Genomic DNA, 14,184 nt, shown 5'->3' with positions numbered 1-14,184 from the left:
AGGTAATTATTACAGTTTTTCTTGAAATAATATTAGTGGCTATATAATGTTGCTCTATGATTCCTTGTACAATTCTGTTTCTCCTTTTATACCCTTCCATGGTAGGATTTATTTATTTATTTATTTTAAACAGTTGTTTCTTCTCTGTTTTGTATAGTTGTTTTTTAGTAGATCATATCTTAGACTTGTGAGTTCTCGAGTAAGGAGGCTTTTTGTTGCCTGCCCTGTTCTTCTTGTATTTGGGTGGTACATTGTAATTTGTAACAACACACCCCAACTCCCAGAGCGGGCGTGCTGTGCCCTTTCAATGCATAAAGCAATACTTATAAGAATTTTTTCCCTTTTTTTTTCGTATATAATAGATATATATAATACACACACACACACACGCTTGTGCACATAAAGGCACACACTTGAAGGTTCCTTAAAGATTTTGTTTCCATCATTAAGATGACGAGATGAACCTTGATCATAGTACTTCTTGTCCTCTCTGACAGATGGAAAAAGAAGAAAATTTGTGAATAGAAAGACCGAATTAACTAAAAAACGAGCAGGAAACTTGAATTTTAGTTCTTCAGTTTTACCAATTGCGTCCCTCTCCTTTAGAGTAGTCTATGTAAAATGTTAATGAAGATGGCCATTGGGGTACTCGGCTACTTGCATTGAAGAGATTTTTCTTGATAAACAATGAAATTTATAGGGAAGAAAACAGTGGAAGAGTACAATTCAAGGAGAAACTGGCATCCTCTACCAATACAAAGAAAATAACAAATGAAAAGAAAAATGAGAAAAATAAATAAGACAGTGCTAGTGAAGCAAAGCAGTCCAATCTCCTTGCTAACTCCCCTAAAAAAAAAAGAAAAAGGAAGAAACATTTGTTCAAGAGGAAAAATTACTCTAGCCCAAGCTGAATTATGAGATGTTTCAGTACCCTTAAAGATTTTGACATTCCTTTCCCACAATATGCACCTCTAAAATTACTGTCGCAAATAGCATCCAATGAAGAAGCACAAACTCAGTTTTCACCAAGAACTCAAAACAAGTTGTTGCACATATTCCATGATCCTGGAAATGATTAACACACATGACTTGCTTCAGATGAGAAGGTCCTATTAGGCACTCAGTCCTGACATGTGTATCATGTGTTTGTGAATAAGAAATGAATCAAATGCCCCCATTGTTTCATGCATTGCAAGGTGCTCCCCAGCTTTGGAATGTCTTTTTCACTGGTGGGGAAAGATTGGGTGGCTCTGGGAAAGGTGGGAGACTTGCTATCAGTTAAAGGGTTTTGGAAAGAACAAAAATGGCAGTGCTCTCTGGAGTGTGGCTATTTTTGCCATTCCCTGGACCTTGTGGATTGAGAGGAGTGCTAGGATTTTTAAAGTTCAATCAACCTGCTCACAGCTTTTATGAGATAGAGGGACTTTCTAGCCTCCTTGTGGGTGCACTCTTTTGGATTTTTTTGGGCTCTTTCGTTGTCTGGCTTCATAAGAAATCCAGAAGGAGGCTAGAAAGGTCCCTCTCTCATAAAAGCTGTGAGCAGGTTGATTGAACTTTAAAAGTCCTAGCACTCCTCTCAATTCACAAAGTCCATAGGATGGGGAAAACAGCCACATCCCAGAGAGCTCTGCCATTTTTGTTCTTTCCAAAACTCCTTGACTGATAGCAAGTCTCCCACCTTTCCCGGAGCCACCCAATTCTTTCCCCCTCCTCCCCCAGTGAAAAAGAGTATCCCAGAGCTGGGAAGCGCCTTGCAATGCATGAAAAGATGGGTATTCGATTTGTTTCTTTTCACAACACATGATACACATGTCAGGACTGAGAGCCTTATAGGAGTGGACACACATATCTTTTTTGTTTGTTTGTTTTCCTGTTTTTATGTTCTTTCTTTGCTGTATTATAGTTTTTTTGGTTTACCAGTTTTCCAAGGAGGACTTCTTGTCCTCAAAATCATGCAGTCCATGTGTATCAATAATACTGTTTTCTTCATTCATCAAAAAACATATTCAATGAAAATGGACAATAAAAACATATGTGAACAAGTCTCTCCATTCTTAAAACAAACCATCTTATTTGGCCTTCTCTTATATAGTAAATGGTAATTACTTTTGATTTTATTTAAGATCACAATCCAAGTGAAAGCTGTTATCTTTTAGGGAAATTCAGCTTTCCTAATAAAAGAATGGAAGAAGAAAAGATTTGCAGTTAGAGCATGAATCAATTGAAGATGAAAAGATTTGCAAAAAAAATTCCTAGAGGAACCTAGAACCCAAAATTTTCTTCTCTCTAATGAAGTATGATACGAATCAAGCACACACAAACTAAAGGATAAAGCCATTCATTTTTCTTTCATTCAAATTTCTCACAAAATGAAAATCTCTAGAGACGAGCCTGTTATCATTTGGTTATTTCAAGTAATTTTTGAGGATAAAAACTGAGGTAACTTTAAAACATTGGAAAATTTAAGGGGCATTTTGGTATCATTTTTTTTTTGGTCACCCATTGTCGCTTAGTACTTTGATACCCTGAGTTCAGTTTTTTGAATTAAATCACTGCATACAAAATTTTTTAATAAAGAAAATTATTCCTAAAATTTATGAAAGCTTTTAAGAAAAAAAAAAAAAATTCTCATCATTTTTAATATTCATATGCCACAGGCTTGTTCTTGGAGTGCTAGGGAATGAGTTTAAAAAGGTAATTATTAGGTAAAATAATTATAAATAATTCCTATTTTATTATAATTTATTTATTCTGTATGTGTTTTGCATTTTATATTATTTTAATTGATTAGAGCTTTAAATTTATTTCTACTGTTAGGTTTATTAAGGTTTAATGGTCATACCGTTTAATTGCTTAGTACTTGATGATGAAAAATTTTTTGGTGATTAAAAGATGGTATGATAATTGATTGCTATTTGATACTAGGGAAAATATAATCATGCATTTAATCTGGTTTTTAATCTGTTAGTTTTGAGGGTAGAGCAAAGCAGGTTGCCAATTTTTAGTTTGTAGTTTATATCATTTTCAAAATTTTTGACAGTAACACCAAATGTGTCATGTCCCTAGTTTTTTGGCATGTGACTGGCTGTGACTCCATCTAAAATCCAATGGGGTCACTAGGCCTAGGCAAGAATTAGTTTTACAAATCATTATTTGGAACCAAGTTAAAAACCAATTAAGAGTGAACATTTGTTGAAAACACAAAACATATATATATTCCATAAGCAACTAAACACGTTTTTTCATTTAGTAACATGCTCTTTACATTGGGCTGTACTTTTCATACAACATTTTTCTCACTCCCTAGTCTACATGCATAACAGCCCAAAACTGAACGCACGCTTAGTATCTATCCTTACTGCCTTCCTGCCAACTTGTAATACATGTCAAAATGGTAGTATCTTGGAGAACCTAACAAGTGGAGTTCTCCTTCAGCTCGAACCTGAACTCATTAAGGAATAGGGTGAGCAACCACAAGCTCAGTAGACATTCTTAGCTCCCTCTTACTCAAATAAGGATAACACATGATTTCTTACATGTATGCATGATCATAAGGTGCATGAACACAATATTTATTCAAAGCAATCTGTTCATCTAAAGCGACCAATGCAAAACATTCAAATAGCAGGCATTGACACATTTTTTTTCCCAACATAACAGTGTTGTTCCAACAAGTACACATTTTATCTCAAACAAGTGCCAAATTCCAGCTTGGAAAACACTGCTTAATGAGGAAATACTAGCCAGTGCCAAATTCCAGCTTGGCCAACCATTGCTTAACACGGAAATTCTAACAAGTGCCAAATTCCAGCTTGGCCAACCCCCGCTTTACATGGAAATACCCTCCGGAGGTTTAGGGCCTTTCACCCAAGGGAGACACAATCCTTACTTGCTCAAATTCCACGATATCATAGCCACAACAACACATGGTGCCATCTATTTCACGCAATAACAATTCAACGAATGCATACCCAAGCTTTGCCATAGCAAGTAAAACCATAATCCTTGTAAGAGGAATATCTATCACATGAAAATTTCCCAACTAAACAAGATATGCAACTATGATTACCAAAGAAACATATATGTATTATGCAACCATATCAAGTAATTAGAGATAATAAACCTAAATCTTCCTTATTAGGATTCAACTTTTATACAAGTTTCTACCCCTGTTTCCTTTAAATACCCAAACACCTAGGTGAATAAATGAAAATTAAAAACTCCTACCTTGATTTTCAGGTTCTTCAACATAGTCTAAGTTCCCCTCTGAATTTCCTGTATTTTCTCTGAATTTCCATGATTTTCTGCAGAGTTATCTTTCCCTTCCTCTCTCTCTCTCTCTCTCTAAAACTAGGGTTACTAGGATGAGTTTTGGGGTATTCTTTTCTACGTTCAGGCTGTTCTGCAGGCTGGAAAAGTCAAGACAGCAGCTGGACACATGGCAGGACCATAGCACCTGGTGGCAACAGCTCCTGCAGTGCTGACAGCTGTGCACTAGGTGTCAGCTGCTGGTTTGTAGTGCTGCTAGGTGTCACACCTGGTTTTACCATATCCAATCTTTTTTTCTTCCTCTCTTTGCCCCAACTCTTATGCTATTTATGTTTTAGCTTGACCCTCACAATTTGCTTTCATTTAAGCCCCTCCCACCAATAATAAGTCAAAAGAATTTTCCAATATGAGTTAACACAACTCAAATAAATGAATAACATGGCTAGTATGAACTTATTTATTGAAAAACAAAGCATGTCATGCTAATTTATCAAAGTAGTTTAAATTTGCCGTGGCCTAAAGGATATGGTTATCACAAAATGACCCCTGAGTTCTGAGTTTTCCAATTTTCTCCCTTCCATAAGAACTTGCATCATCACATGCATCTTGATAGACTGATTGAAGGAAGGGAAAGGAAAGCTATGAAGAAAGCCATTGTTGCAGCTCCTTGTTTTTTCTTGATTAGAACTAGAAACAACTAGAAAAGCACCAAGTGGATGCAAACACAAATACACTCATTTGTTGTCTGTAATGCATTTTTGTTCTCCAAAATTTGCACCTTCTGCTTGCATGTCATATAGACTATTAAGATAATCTAAGACAAAAAAGAAAATGCAGGACCCCTTTATATTCTCCAAGTCTAACTAGATTTATTCTCACTTAAGACTGGACCTTAAGTAAGCTTATTTATTTATTTGTACAAAACAAAACTTATCCTTCTTTGCAATGTCAGTTTGAGTGAAAAAGAGATGCATAGTTCCATGCCTTAATAATTTAGTAGAAACCCTGGGCCAAGGACTGCATAATTTTCAGTTTATGATGGTAATCCGTTGTCAAGTTTCAAATGATTATTCATGTTTTTAATTGGTTTTAGCTGTCTAGAACAGCGGTAAAAGGCACTGGCAATATTGATTCTTCAGGTTTCATCTCTACAAGGAGAACAAGGATACTCAGGAAGCCTTAGGAGTGATAGGAAAGATGCTTGGGGTCCAGGTAAGTTCTATATATTTTGCATTTGAAGTTCCTTAGTTTTCTGCTCACAAGTTGACTATGATAAGAAAGTAAGTATATGGTTTCTAGCTCCTCTGTACTTAGCAGTGGTAACAATGGCTGCAGTAGTTGCTGTCGATTTCCTTTTAATTTTAGTTTTATATTTTTTATATGGATCTGCACTTAAAAAAAATCTTTGAACTATTGGTATAATTGCATGGATGATATATTAGATCCAGAGGCCTATCATACTTGTTTTCTTTTTGAGTTGGTTATGTGCCTTCTTAAACAGCCAAGATCATTTGGATTTGCTGGTACAAAGGACAAGCGTTCTATATCAACTCAAAGGGTAAGTTGCTTCTACCAATTATGCTTTATAGGCTCTTAATTATTGCTTTTTGATCATTAGTGTGGATTACCTGTTGTGACCTGGACTGAATTTGGAATCAGTATGTTAGGGCCGTTAAGAATCCAAAAACGAGTTTCATATTGTTGTTTCTGGACATGAAATCAGGGGATTGTATCATATCTGTGTGTGTGTGTGTGTGTGTTTTTTTTTTTCAATTCAAAAACACATTTGGTTAGCTGTTTTCAAAACTGTTTCCAAAAATTAACATAAATGAAATGGCATTGGTTAAGATTAATCCAGGTGGTAATTTGTTAATAATATATTAAGGCTTGCCTCAAGACAAGCATGCCTAAAATGCTTTGAGGCTTAGTCAAAAATATCAAAACCCCAAAAAGCCAATGCATTACACACCAAAGCTTGTGCATTTGTACCAAAGGCACACCTTTAGCCCTTTTTAGTTGAGGTTTACACATTTTGGGTGTGTAAATCTCAAGTTAGATTTTGCTAGATATTTGAACTCCGTGTTTATATGGAAGGAACGTCGTACTGCAAGTTGGTATCTACAAATCTTGAAAACCTCAATCTTTTCAAAATAATAGAGAGTTGCATCCCAAATATTGAAAACAAATTGAACTTTGCGAGTTATAGCCATCTCTTGGCATGATTTACTAAATGAATTCAAGTTAGTGTTTTTTGAATGGCCAACAAGTAGTTTACAAACTATATTTTCTCATTTTTTACATTTTATTTTTTATTTCCTTAAACATTTTCTTTATTTTTAAGTATATTTTAATTTATTTACACATTTTTAACTAATAAAATTCTCAAAAGGCTTATTTCTTGCCTTTTAAGGGTTAAAATGCCTTGTGTAACAGCCCTGGGTCCAACTTCGATGAGGTATTGTCCGTTTTGGCCCACTGGCCTCATGAATTTGTCCTATAAAAGGCGCCTCTCATAGTTGAAGTCCAAACCATCCTTATAAGCCCAAGATCTCCCTAGTACATATCCGATGTGGGACTGTGACAGGCTCTCCCGTCCGATCTTTGACGCCCTTGTCAGAGTGGCTTACACCTCTGTGTAGGATCCACCCACATGATAGTACCCCTAGGGTAGCTCTGATATCAAATGTAACGGTCCTTGACCCAACTTTGATGATGTAGCCCACTGGCCTCCCAGATTTGTCCTATAAAAGGCGCCTCACATAGTTCGAGTCCTAACCATCCTTATAAGCCCAAGATCTCCCTAATACACATCCGATGTGCGACCGTGACACCTTGCCTTATGCCTTCGCCTTTAAAACATTGATTATTATTAAAAAGTGCATCATATCTCATACCTTGTGTTTCCAATGTATCGAGAAAACTACATCAGAAAACATTGGAAACAGTTAAATTGTCTCTTGAAAATGTGTATTTTTTAGATGTGTTTTTGGATTCATTTCCAAAAATGATTTTTGAAAACAAGTTTTGTGTATTCTTTGTATCTTGTGTTTTCGCATATGGAAAACTATATCCAAAACCTTAACCAAAAGGCCCTTAGAGATCTAAGTTTATGCTATATATAGAAGTATGAATGATGTAATTTATTTTGTGGATGAACATGTCCTTTACTTCTAAAAGTAAGGCAAAATATATATATATATATATTTTAAAAATGAAGCTCAACCAAAAAAAAAAAAAGAAAGATAAAAATTTCATTTATAGGTGTATTTTATATGGATTAAGATTAGAAACTAAAAAAGAAAGTTCATTTGGTTGAAAAAAAAAGAAGTAGCAATACTATAAATGCTAAAGAAAGAATTTGTATCCTAAACAATTGCAAAATAAGTAAACCCCTATAACATTTTCTAAAACTATTGTTAAGTTCCTAATATCATTCAGCTGAGCAACAACTTGATTTCTGGAAGATAAATATCAGGAAGAAAATCATAGGTCTAGAAGTACCCTTCACGTATCAGAAGTAGAATTTATTTGAAGTTGGGAGTCATTTATTGATTTACTTAAATAGTAGACAAAAATAGCAACTATAAAGATTTTAGTTGATGATTAACACAGTTTATATAAAAGTTTAACTACTTGTGCATACAGGCATTTTCTATGACAACTATTGAATTTTGCCGATCAAATCCTCTTTTAATTTGTGAATTAAGTAGTATTTTCAAGTCCAAATGGAAACAGAGTTGGTAAAAAAAAATTTTCTGCTTTTGAACATCAAATTTTAACATCGAAAAGATTAGAAAATGGGCAACAATGTGTGCTGGGGTGTTTTATTTCCGTTGAGTATTATTAAGGTCCTAATGATGAATCAAGGTCATATTTGTAGGGTGTTGATTGATATGAAGGCCTTTATTTTCTTGAAATTTGGAGGTTAGGCGTGGGTTATATCTGAAACTTACCACATGAAAATTTTCTGTCATTTTGGAGGTTGAGGTGCTCCAATGGCTCCTTATCCAACTGGTCAGTTTTTGGCTTACCAAGACTGCCTCTGCTTAGGTTCTCACTTTTTCAACAAGGCACATGCAATGTTAGTGAGATTGCTAGCCAACAGTATTCCTGTCCATGTAAACATTTCCCAGTAAAGGTAGAAAATAGTCTCTGAATATCCCTGATTGAGTGGAGGCAGAAAGAGGGTGGTGGTTTATCTGAGTAATTCTTAAGAATTGATGGTAGAGACTTGGTGTTGAACTAGGCAATGAAGCCTTTCACGCTCCTCTGATTTTGTGAATCTGTTGGTGCTGATGGAGCTGTCAGTCCTCTGCTGAAGAGGTTTCTGTTTGCATTCGGTTGTAAGGAACTAGTTTTGAAGGTGATCGAATTGCAGGGGAGTTGTATTTTTCTGGAGTCTGCTTTTTAGCAGTTGTTGATGGCCTTGAGGGTAAATTTCTTAGCCTAATAATGCTGTTTCAGGTCTTAGTCCATAAGGAGATGAGAGGCTGCAGACAGGTATTTCAAGATCGAAAGATCATTCAGGTATTGAGGCAGCCTAAGAGGTTCCTGTCTGTATTGTGTTTGCTAAACTTCAGAAGGATTTGAACTGTGTAGAGCATAACCTGGATGCCCCTTGTGCAATGGTTTAGGATGTTGAAAGCCAAGATGCCGCTGAGGATTTAGAGGGCCTTTTTTTGAAGCTGAGGAAGGTTTACTTATTGATATTCTGAGGGATATGGGTGCAAATGCAGAAGTTCAAAATTTTCAATTGGACTATAAATCTGTTGAGGAACTTAGTGGCTGTAACATCTTTGGCCAGCAAACAGATTTAGTGGATGTTTTTATGCAGGATGATTGCACTGTTGAGGAGGAGTGAGGCTTGTTTGGTCCTTCAGTGTCTACCTAGGTTGGTTGTCCACCATTTGAAGAATGATGCAAGTCCTCACACTGTTTTGCCCAAGGAGGCCGACCTACCTATTTTTCCTCTTCTGAATAAGCCCCCTAATCTGTCACTCTCTGGTAAGGGTGTTTTTTCTGTTGATGGATATTTCAAATTCAAGGACTTTGGTGATCTCTGTTTTAAATAAAGAGATTTCATAAGCAAACAGATTTGGATGATTTAAAATTTTAAACAATTGCCATAGATTGTCTGCAGAGGGTGCAAATGTCGTGTCCATGGACCCATTAGTGGGGGACAGCTGAGATCCTTGAGCCCTTTTTGAGAGGTTGGTACTTGTATCTGATGGTAACTGTGTTTGGTTAAGAGGTTAGAGTGCCCATCTCACATAAGAAACAAAAAAGAAAGTTGGGTAGTTAGAGAGATCATTTTTAGGTTATCTCTTAATGTAGTTTTGTTTCAGTAAACTAGGCTCTAATTGGTGGATAGGAGTGCCATTAGGAGCATCTGGGACTCGTGCTTTAAGTATTGGAAGGGTCTTCCGTCTCCTGGAGTTTCTAGGGCCAAGGGTTCAATTAGTGTGTTATACTAGGTGTGCTTCCACAGTTGATTATCTCTTAGGCTTCTTTTCTGTTTCTATCATGTTAGATGCTTGAGGGAACACACTGGGTTTTTCTTGGTCTATAGGCATCTATTTTGGGTTTAGTTTGTTATTCTACAAGGAGTTCTTTTCTGTACAAGCCTACAAGGTGCTTCCCCCCCCCGGGGCCCCCTTGATAACAAAAGAGTATATATTAGACAGAAAGAAGAGAAGGTGCAGCATGCAGGGACAAGATGCCCAGCATATAAAGACATTTGCCAAAGGGAAAAAGCAAAAAGAAAAAAAAAGAAACTCAAGCTCCAAAATGAAACTGAACAAAATTAACCAAGAAACCCCCTTTCAACTCTTTCCATCATAATTTACCAAACTCTACAAATTCGCTAATCTCTTTGACCCTTCACCTTTCGACTTTTGTTGCTATCCAAGCACACTTCATTTCCTCCAATATCACTCAACTTTAAATCCATTTTATCCAAAAGAATTTTAGCTTCTTTGGTATCTCCCCCATTGGTGTAGGCAAAATTTTATGCCTACGCTAAAACTTATTTACCAATCATCATCATAAAAAATAGAAACTCCCTCCAAATTTTCCAGTGCGGGTGGATAGAAATAAGATAAATCCCCTATTTCGTTGTAGGAATCAGAAATGATCCGTACAGATCTACCTTTACTAGCCTCATTCCTATATCCAAAGTTCTTCTCAGCATAAGAGACTTCCACAATACTGAACTCTCCATTAGAATCCCTCCTTGGTAACTTTGTTGTTGACTCACCCAAGTTTTTTCTTTCTTCTTCAAATATCTTCTTAATTTCGGCACCCAAACAAGCCACCTTTCTACAAGCGTAAACCTTATTACCTTCAAATTTATTAGTATAAAGATGACGAATGACAATCATCATATTTCTTCCCAGACCCTGCTCCTTTTTAACTCTTTTCCTCACCACCTTCTAAAACTTTTATGGAACTAGGCACACTTTTTACTCCACGACCTTGATTTGAATCTAAACTGCTAGCATCTTGGGCTTTCTCTAGTTGTTGATCAGTACAATTTCAATTTCCAAAAACTAGAGGCTGAATGATATTTCTAATAACTGGAGGCTGATTAAAAATTAAATTACCGGATGGAGTAGCTTCCTCCTTCCCTGTATTCATATTTTGAGATGTAGGAACAGCAATTAGAGCCTGCCCTTTTTCTAGAACCAAATGGAAGTATTTGGGTCCCTGATTTCCAAATCATGAATCTGGTTACCACCCAAATCAACTTTACGTGGGAGCTTCCCTTTGGATCCAAACTGAAGCCTAAATTGGCCATTCCTAAACATTAGGCATGATCAACTAACTGGCCCAATTTAGTTAATAAAGAACACCTCTTTTTTAAATATTTGGGTCAAGTCCGGAATAAGAAGTTTGCATCTTGGCCCAATTCTCTTCACAATGTCTTCCCCGAATGTTGCCCTAGCCACCTTTATAATTTTCTCTGCACAACCCTGAACCCTTGCTTCGTTCTCGCTCTGATCAATCAAATCTGGCTGATTTGCCTTGGCCTCATGTTCAATTAGCAGCTGCATCACATATCCACATCGACGACACATCCCTTGTTCACCAGCCTTCAGACCTAGCTTTTCAAATTGAACTTGACTACATTGGCCAACACCTTCATGATTCTTGCCTTCCACCACCACCTGACTACGGATCTCTGTCATGAAGAGTTGATGCTTCTACACTCCCAGTTTCCTCATGAAAATCCTTGACTCTCGCGAAAGACACTCATGACGTTTTGCAAACCATCGTCATTTCCACCCCAGGAATGAAACCTGAGAAGCCCTTCCCTTTTTGCTGCAATCCTAACTCCAAATACTTGCCCACCTTTGTCCATCTAATTGACATCCAGAGCTTTGTGATATACCCAATCGTACAGATGTGTAGCCTCTTTGCAAACTATTGAAAGCGAACAACCCTTTGCCGAACCAAATTGCGGCCTCTTTGGAAAATCTAACCCACCTGTTGCACGAGACATTATTCTCGATTACAAGCAAGGACTTAATTGATTTTCCTTACTCTGATTGCACGAGGGAGAGGGAGGGCCATTTTGTGAGAGGCAGAAAGCTCCCAATTTATTTTGTAAATGGTTTTTGCTCTCCTAATTGTCTCCTGAGTGGCTTGGTGGTACTTTCAATGTGATTAGGTTCCCATTAAAGTAGAATGGAGAATCTATGGTTGGTTCTAAGCATGCAATCTTTTGACTATTTTAATAGAGAATGTTGGAGGTTGCTTGTCCCAATATTTCCCAGGAGATTCTAGTTAGGCAGATTTTTGATCATAGTATTCTTTGGAAGTTAGGTGGGCCCTACTCTATTTTGGTTTGAAAATACGCAGTGTATTGGCACCTCTTTTCTTTCTTCTATTGAGGGGAGTTGGTGTAAGTGCCTGGGTGAGGGATGAGAAGGATTTAGGTTTATGAAAAAATTGTAACATTGTAAAGCAAGTTCAAAGAATTGGAATGTGGAGGTGTTTGGAGATGTGAGGGTTGTGGAAGGCTAATATTTTAGGGGTGATTGAAATATTGATCATTGACAGAGTTGGGGAGGAGAGTGTGTCCCTCGGGAATGAATTGGAAAGATTTTTTATTGAAGGGAAATATTAGTTGAAGGCAGAAAGCTAGGTTTAAATGGGCAAGGAAGGGGGTTGCAATTTTATTTTTATAAATTTTTTTCCCATAGAGTTGCAACTTGCTAGTGCTGGGTGGAGGAAGAGTGTGATTAGGGAGTTGGAAACTAGTGGAGAATTGATCCGGAGTTACAGAAGAAGAGGTCACTGACATTTTAGGAATCTATATTTGCTGGATTCTTAGCAGCCCTATTGAAGGGTTGGATTGGTTTCATATGGACAAGAGGGTGTGGCTAGAGAGCTTTTTGAGAAGATTAGGAAGGCTATAACGCCCCGGCCCTTTATACGGCCCCAGAGTGCTACTACACCTGTATAACACACTTGTCTCTGATAAACATACATATACAACTAGCCTTGAAAGGGACATACGAGTGTTTCATACTGATCTGTATTCTCATGCATAGCTGAAAGCATAAACATTCATACCGAATCTAATAGACATACCGGAGTTCTAATTGTATCCTTACATATCATTCATTCGTACTAAAAACATAATTTGTTCTTACAAATCCCAAAAAGACATTCTGAACTAAGTCTATTACATATACAAAACACTTATGTAAAACTACACACAAAACTACGCTCCAAGTCCCTCTAACAACTAAGACCTGTGCCCTGCAGGACCTGAAATAAAGATTGTATGTTGGGGTGAGACACTTTTCAGTAAGGTGGAAGATATTACATCAATGTGTGACAACATATGCTTAAACCAGTAGAAAGCAGTTACATATTTAAAGCATTCTCAATCCTGTAATATAGGAGATATATAGATATAATTCCGGCAATAGATAGTTTAGCATCATAACGAGCGAGAGTTCCCGAGGTTAGGGTAGGGTACCAGGCCCATACACCGTACAATCCCTCCGCCCAGTACTTGAACCTGTGATTTTACTTATTTTAGTTTTTAAATCATGTATATGCACATTTAGAACACCTTCCAGCTTAGAAACAATCATAACTAGTGCCAACACTACCCCTTGGTGCAGGTTGTGCGATCATAAACCCTGAACTAGCCCTACCTTGCACAGTGTCACGGTTTGACTATTTTCACACCCTTGTGAAGGGCCGTGCGGCGCTAGCTAAAGCACTCTTGTTTAACTAGCCAGTCTATCGTTTACCAACATTCATCCACGAAGCACTTTCATTAACATTCATTTAGATAGCAGCGGAAACAGTAATCAATTCATGAAAGCTGTGGTAAGCAAGCAGTAAACATTGAAGCAAACGTAATTCATTAACAAATCCTCCGTTGACATGGTGTACTTAGCGAGGGAAGCAAGTAGGCTAAGCACGTTGACAATTGCTAGTGAGTTTTACAATGATTGATGAACACTCACCCTCCCCTAAAGAGGTTTTTATGTAATTATCATCCTGACACTAGGAAACATCAAAGTGACCGAGGAGTCATACTGCCTTATTTGGCTTACAAAGACTCTATTAGCAGAAAATAACCCTACACTAGTATTTACATGATGGAAACCCATCCCAAGCACACGAGATAAGTGGTCACAGGCAAGCATAATGCCCTGAACAAGCTTAGCTCGTGACATTCTCCCCCACTTATGCGGTCGACGTCCTTGTAGACTTTTGGCTGTAGGTACACTTCAAATTTGTCCACGAACGGTTGAATATCTTCTGCAGAAATCCAGTTGATTTCTTTGTCATCAAGGCATTTCGACTTCACTAAGAACTTTTGCCGCTTCTTCATATTATTTATATATTATATGAGGCTTACCTAAAATCCTAAATTTATAATTGCTAAGA

The 14,184-nt window shown here is 37.1% G+C and overlaps 1 protein-coding gene across 3 annotated transcripts in view; it reads left to right on the top strand.

Annotated features, from left to right (window-relative positions):
- The window catches only part of LOC131154278 (multisubstrate pseudouridine synthase 7), a 61,259-nt gene that overhangs the window by 10,443 nt on the left and 36,632 nt on the right, over nucleotides 1–14,184 (top strand). For all 3 annotated transcript variants that reach the window (XM_058106949.1, XM_058106950.1, XM_058106948.1), the window contains exons 5-6: nucleotides 5,409–5,481; nucleotides 5,771–5,827. In XM_058106949.1, the coding sequence (XP_057962932.1) occupies nucleotides 5,409–5,481; nucleotides 5,771–5,827 (130 nt within the window). The remainder of the gene's footprint in view (nucleotides 1–5,408; nucleotides 5,482–5,770; nucleotides 5,828–14,184) is intronic.

Source organism: Malania oleifera, chromosome 4, assembly GCF_029873635.1.
Source record: "Malania oleifera isolate guangnan ecotype guangnan chromosome 4, ASM2987363v1, whole genome shotgun sequence".
Lineage (NCBI taxonomy): Eukaryota > Viridiplantae > Streptophyta > Magnoliopsida > Santalales > Ximeniaceae > Malania > Malania oleifera.
This window is presented reverse-complemented; position numbering and strand designations above follow the sequence as displayed.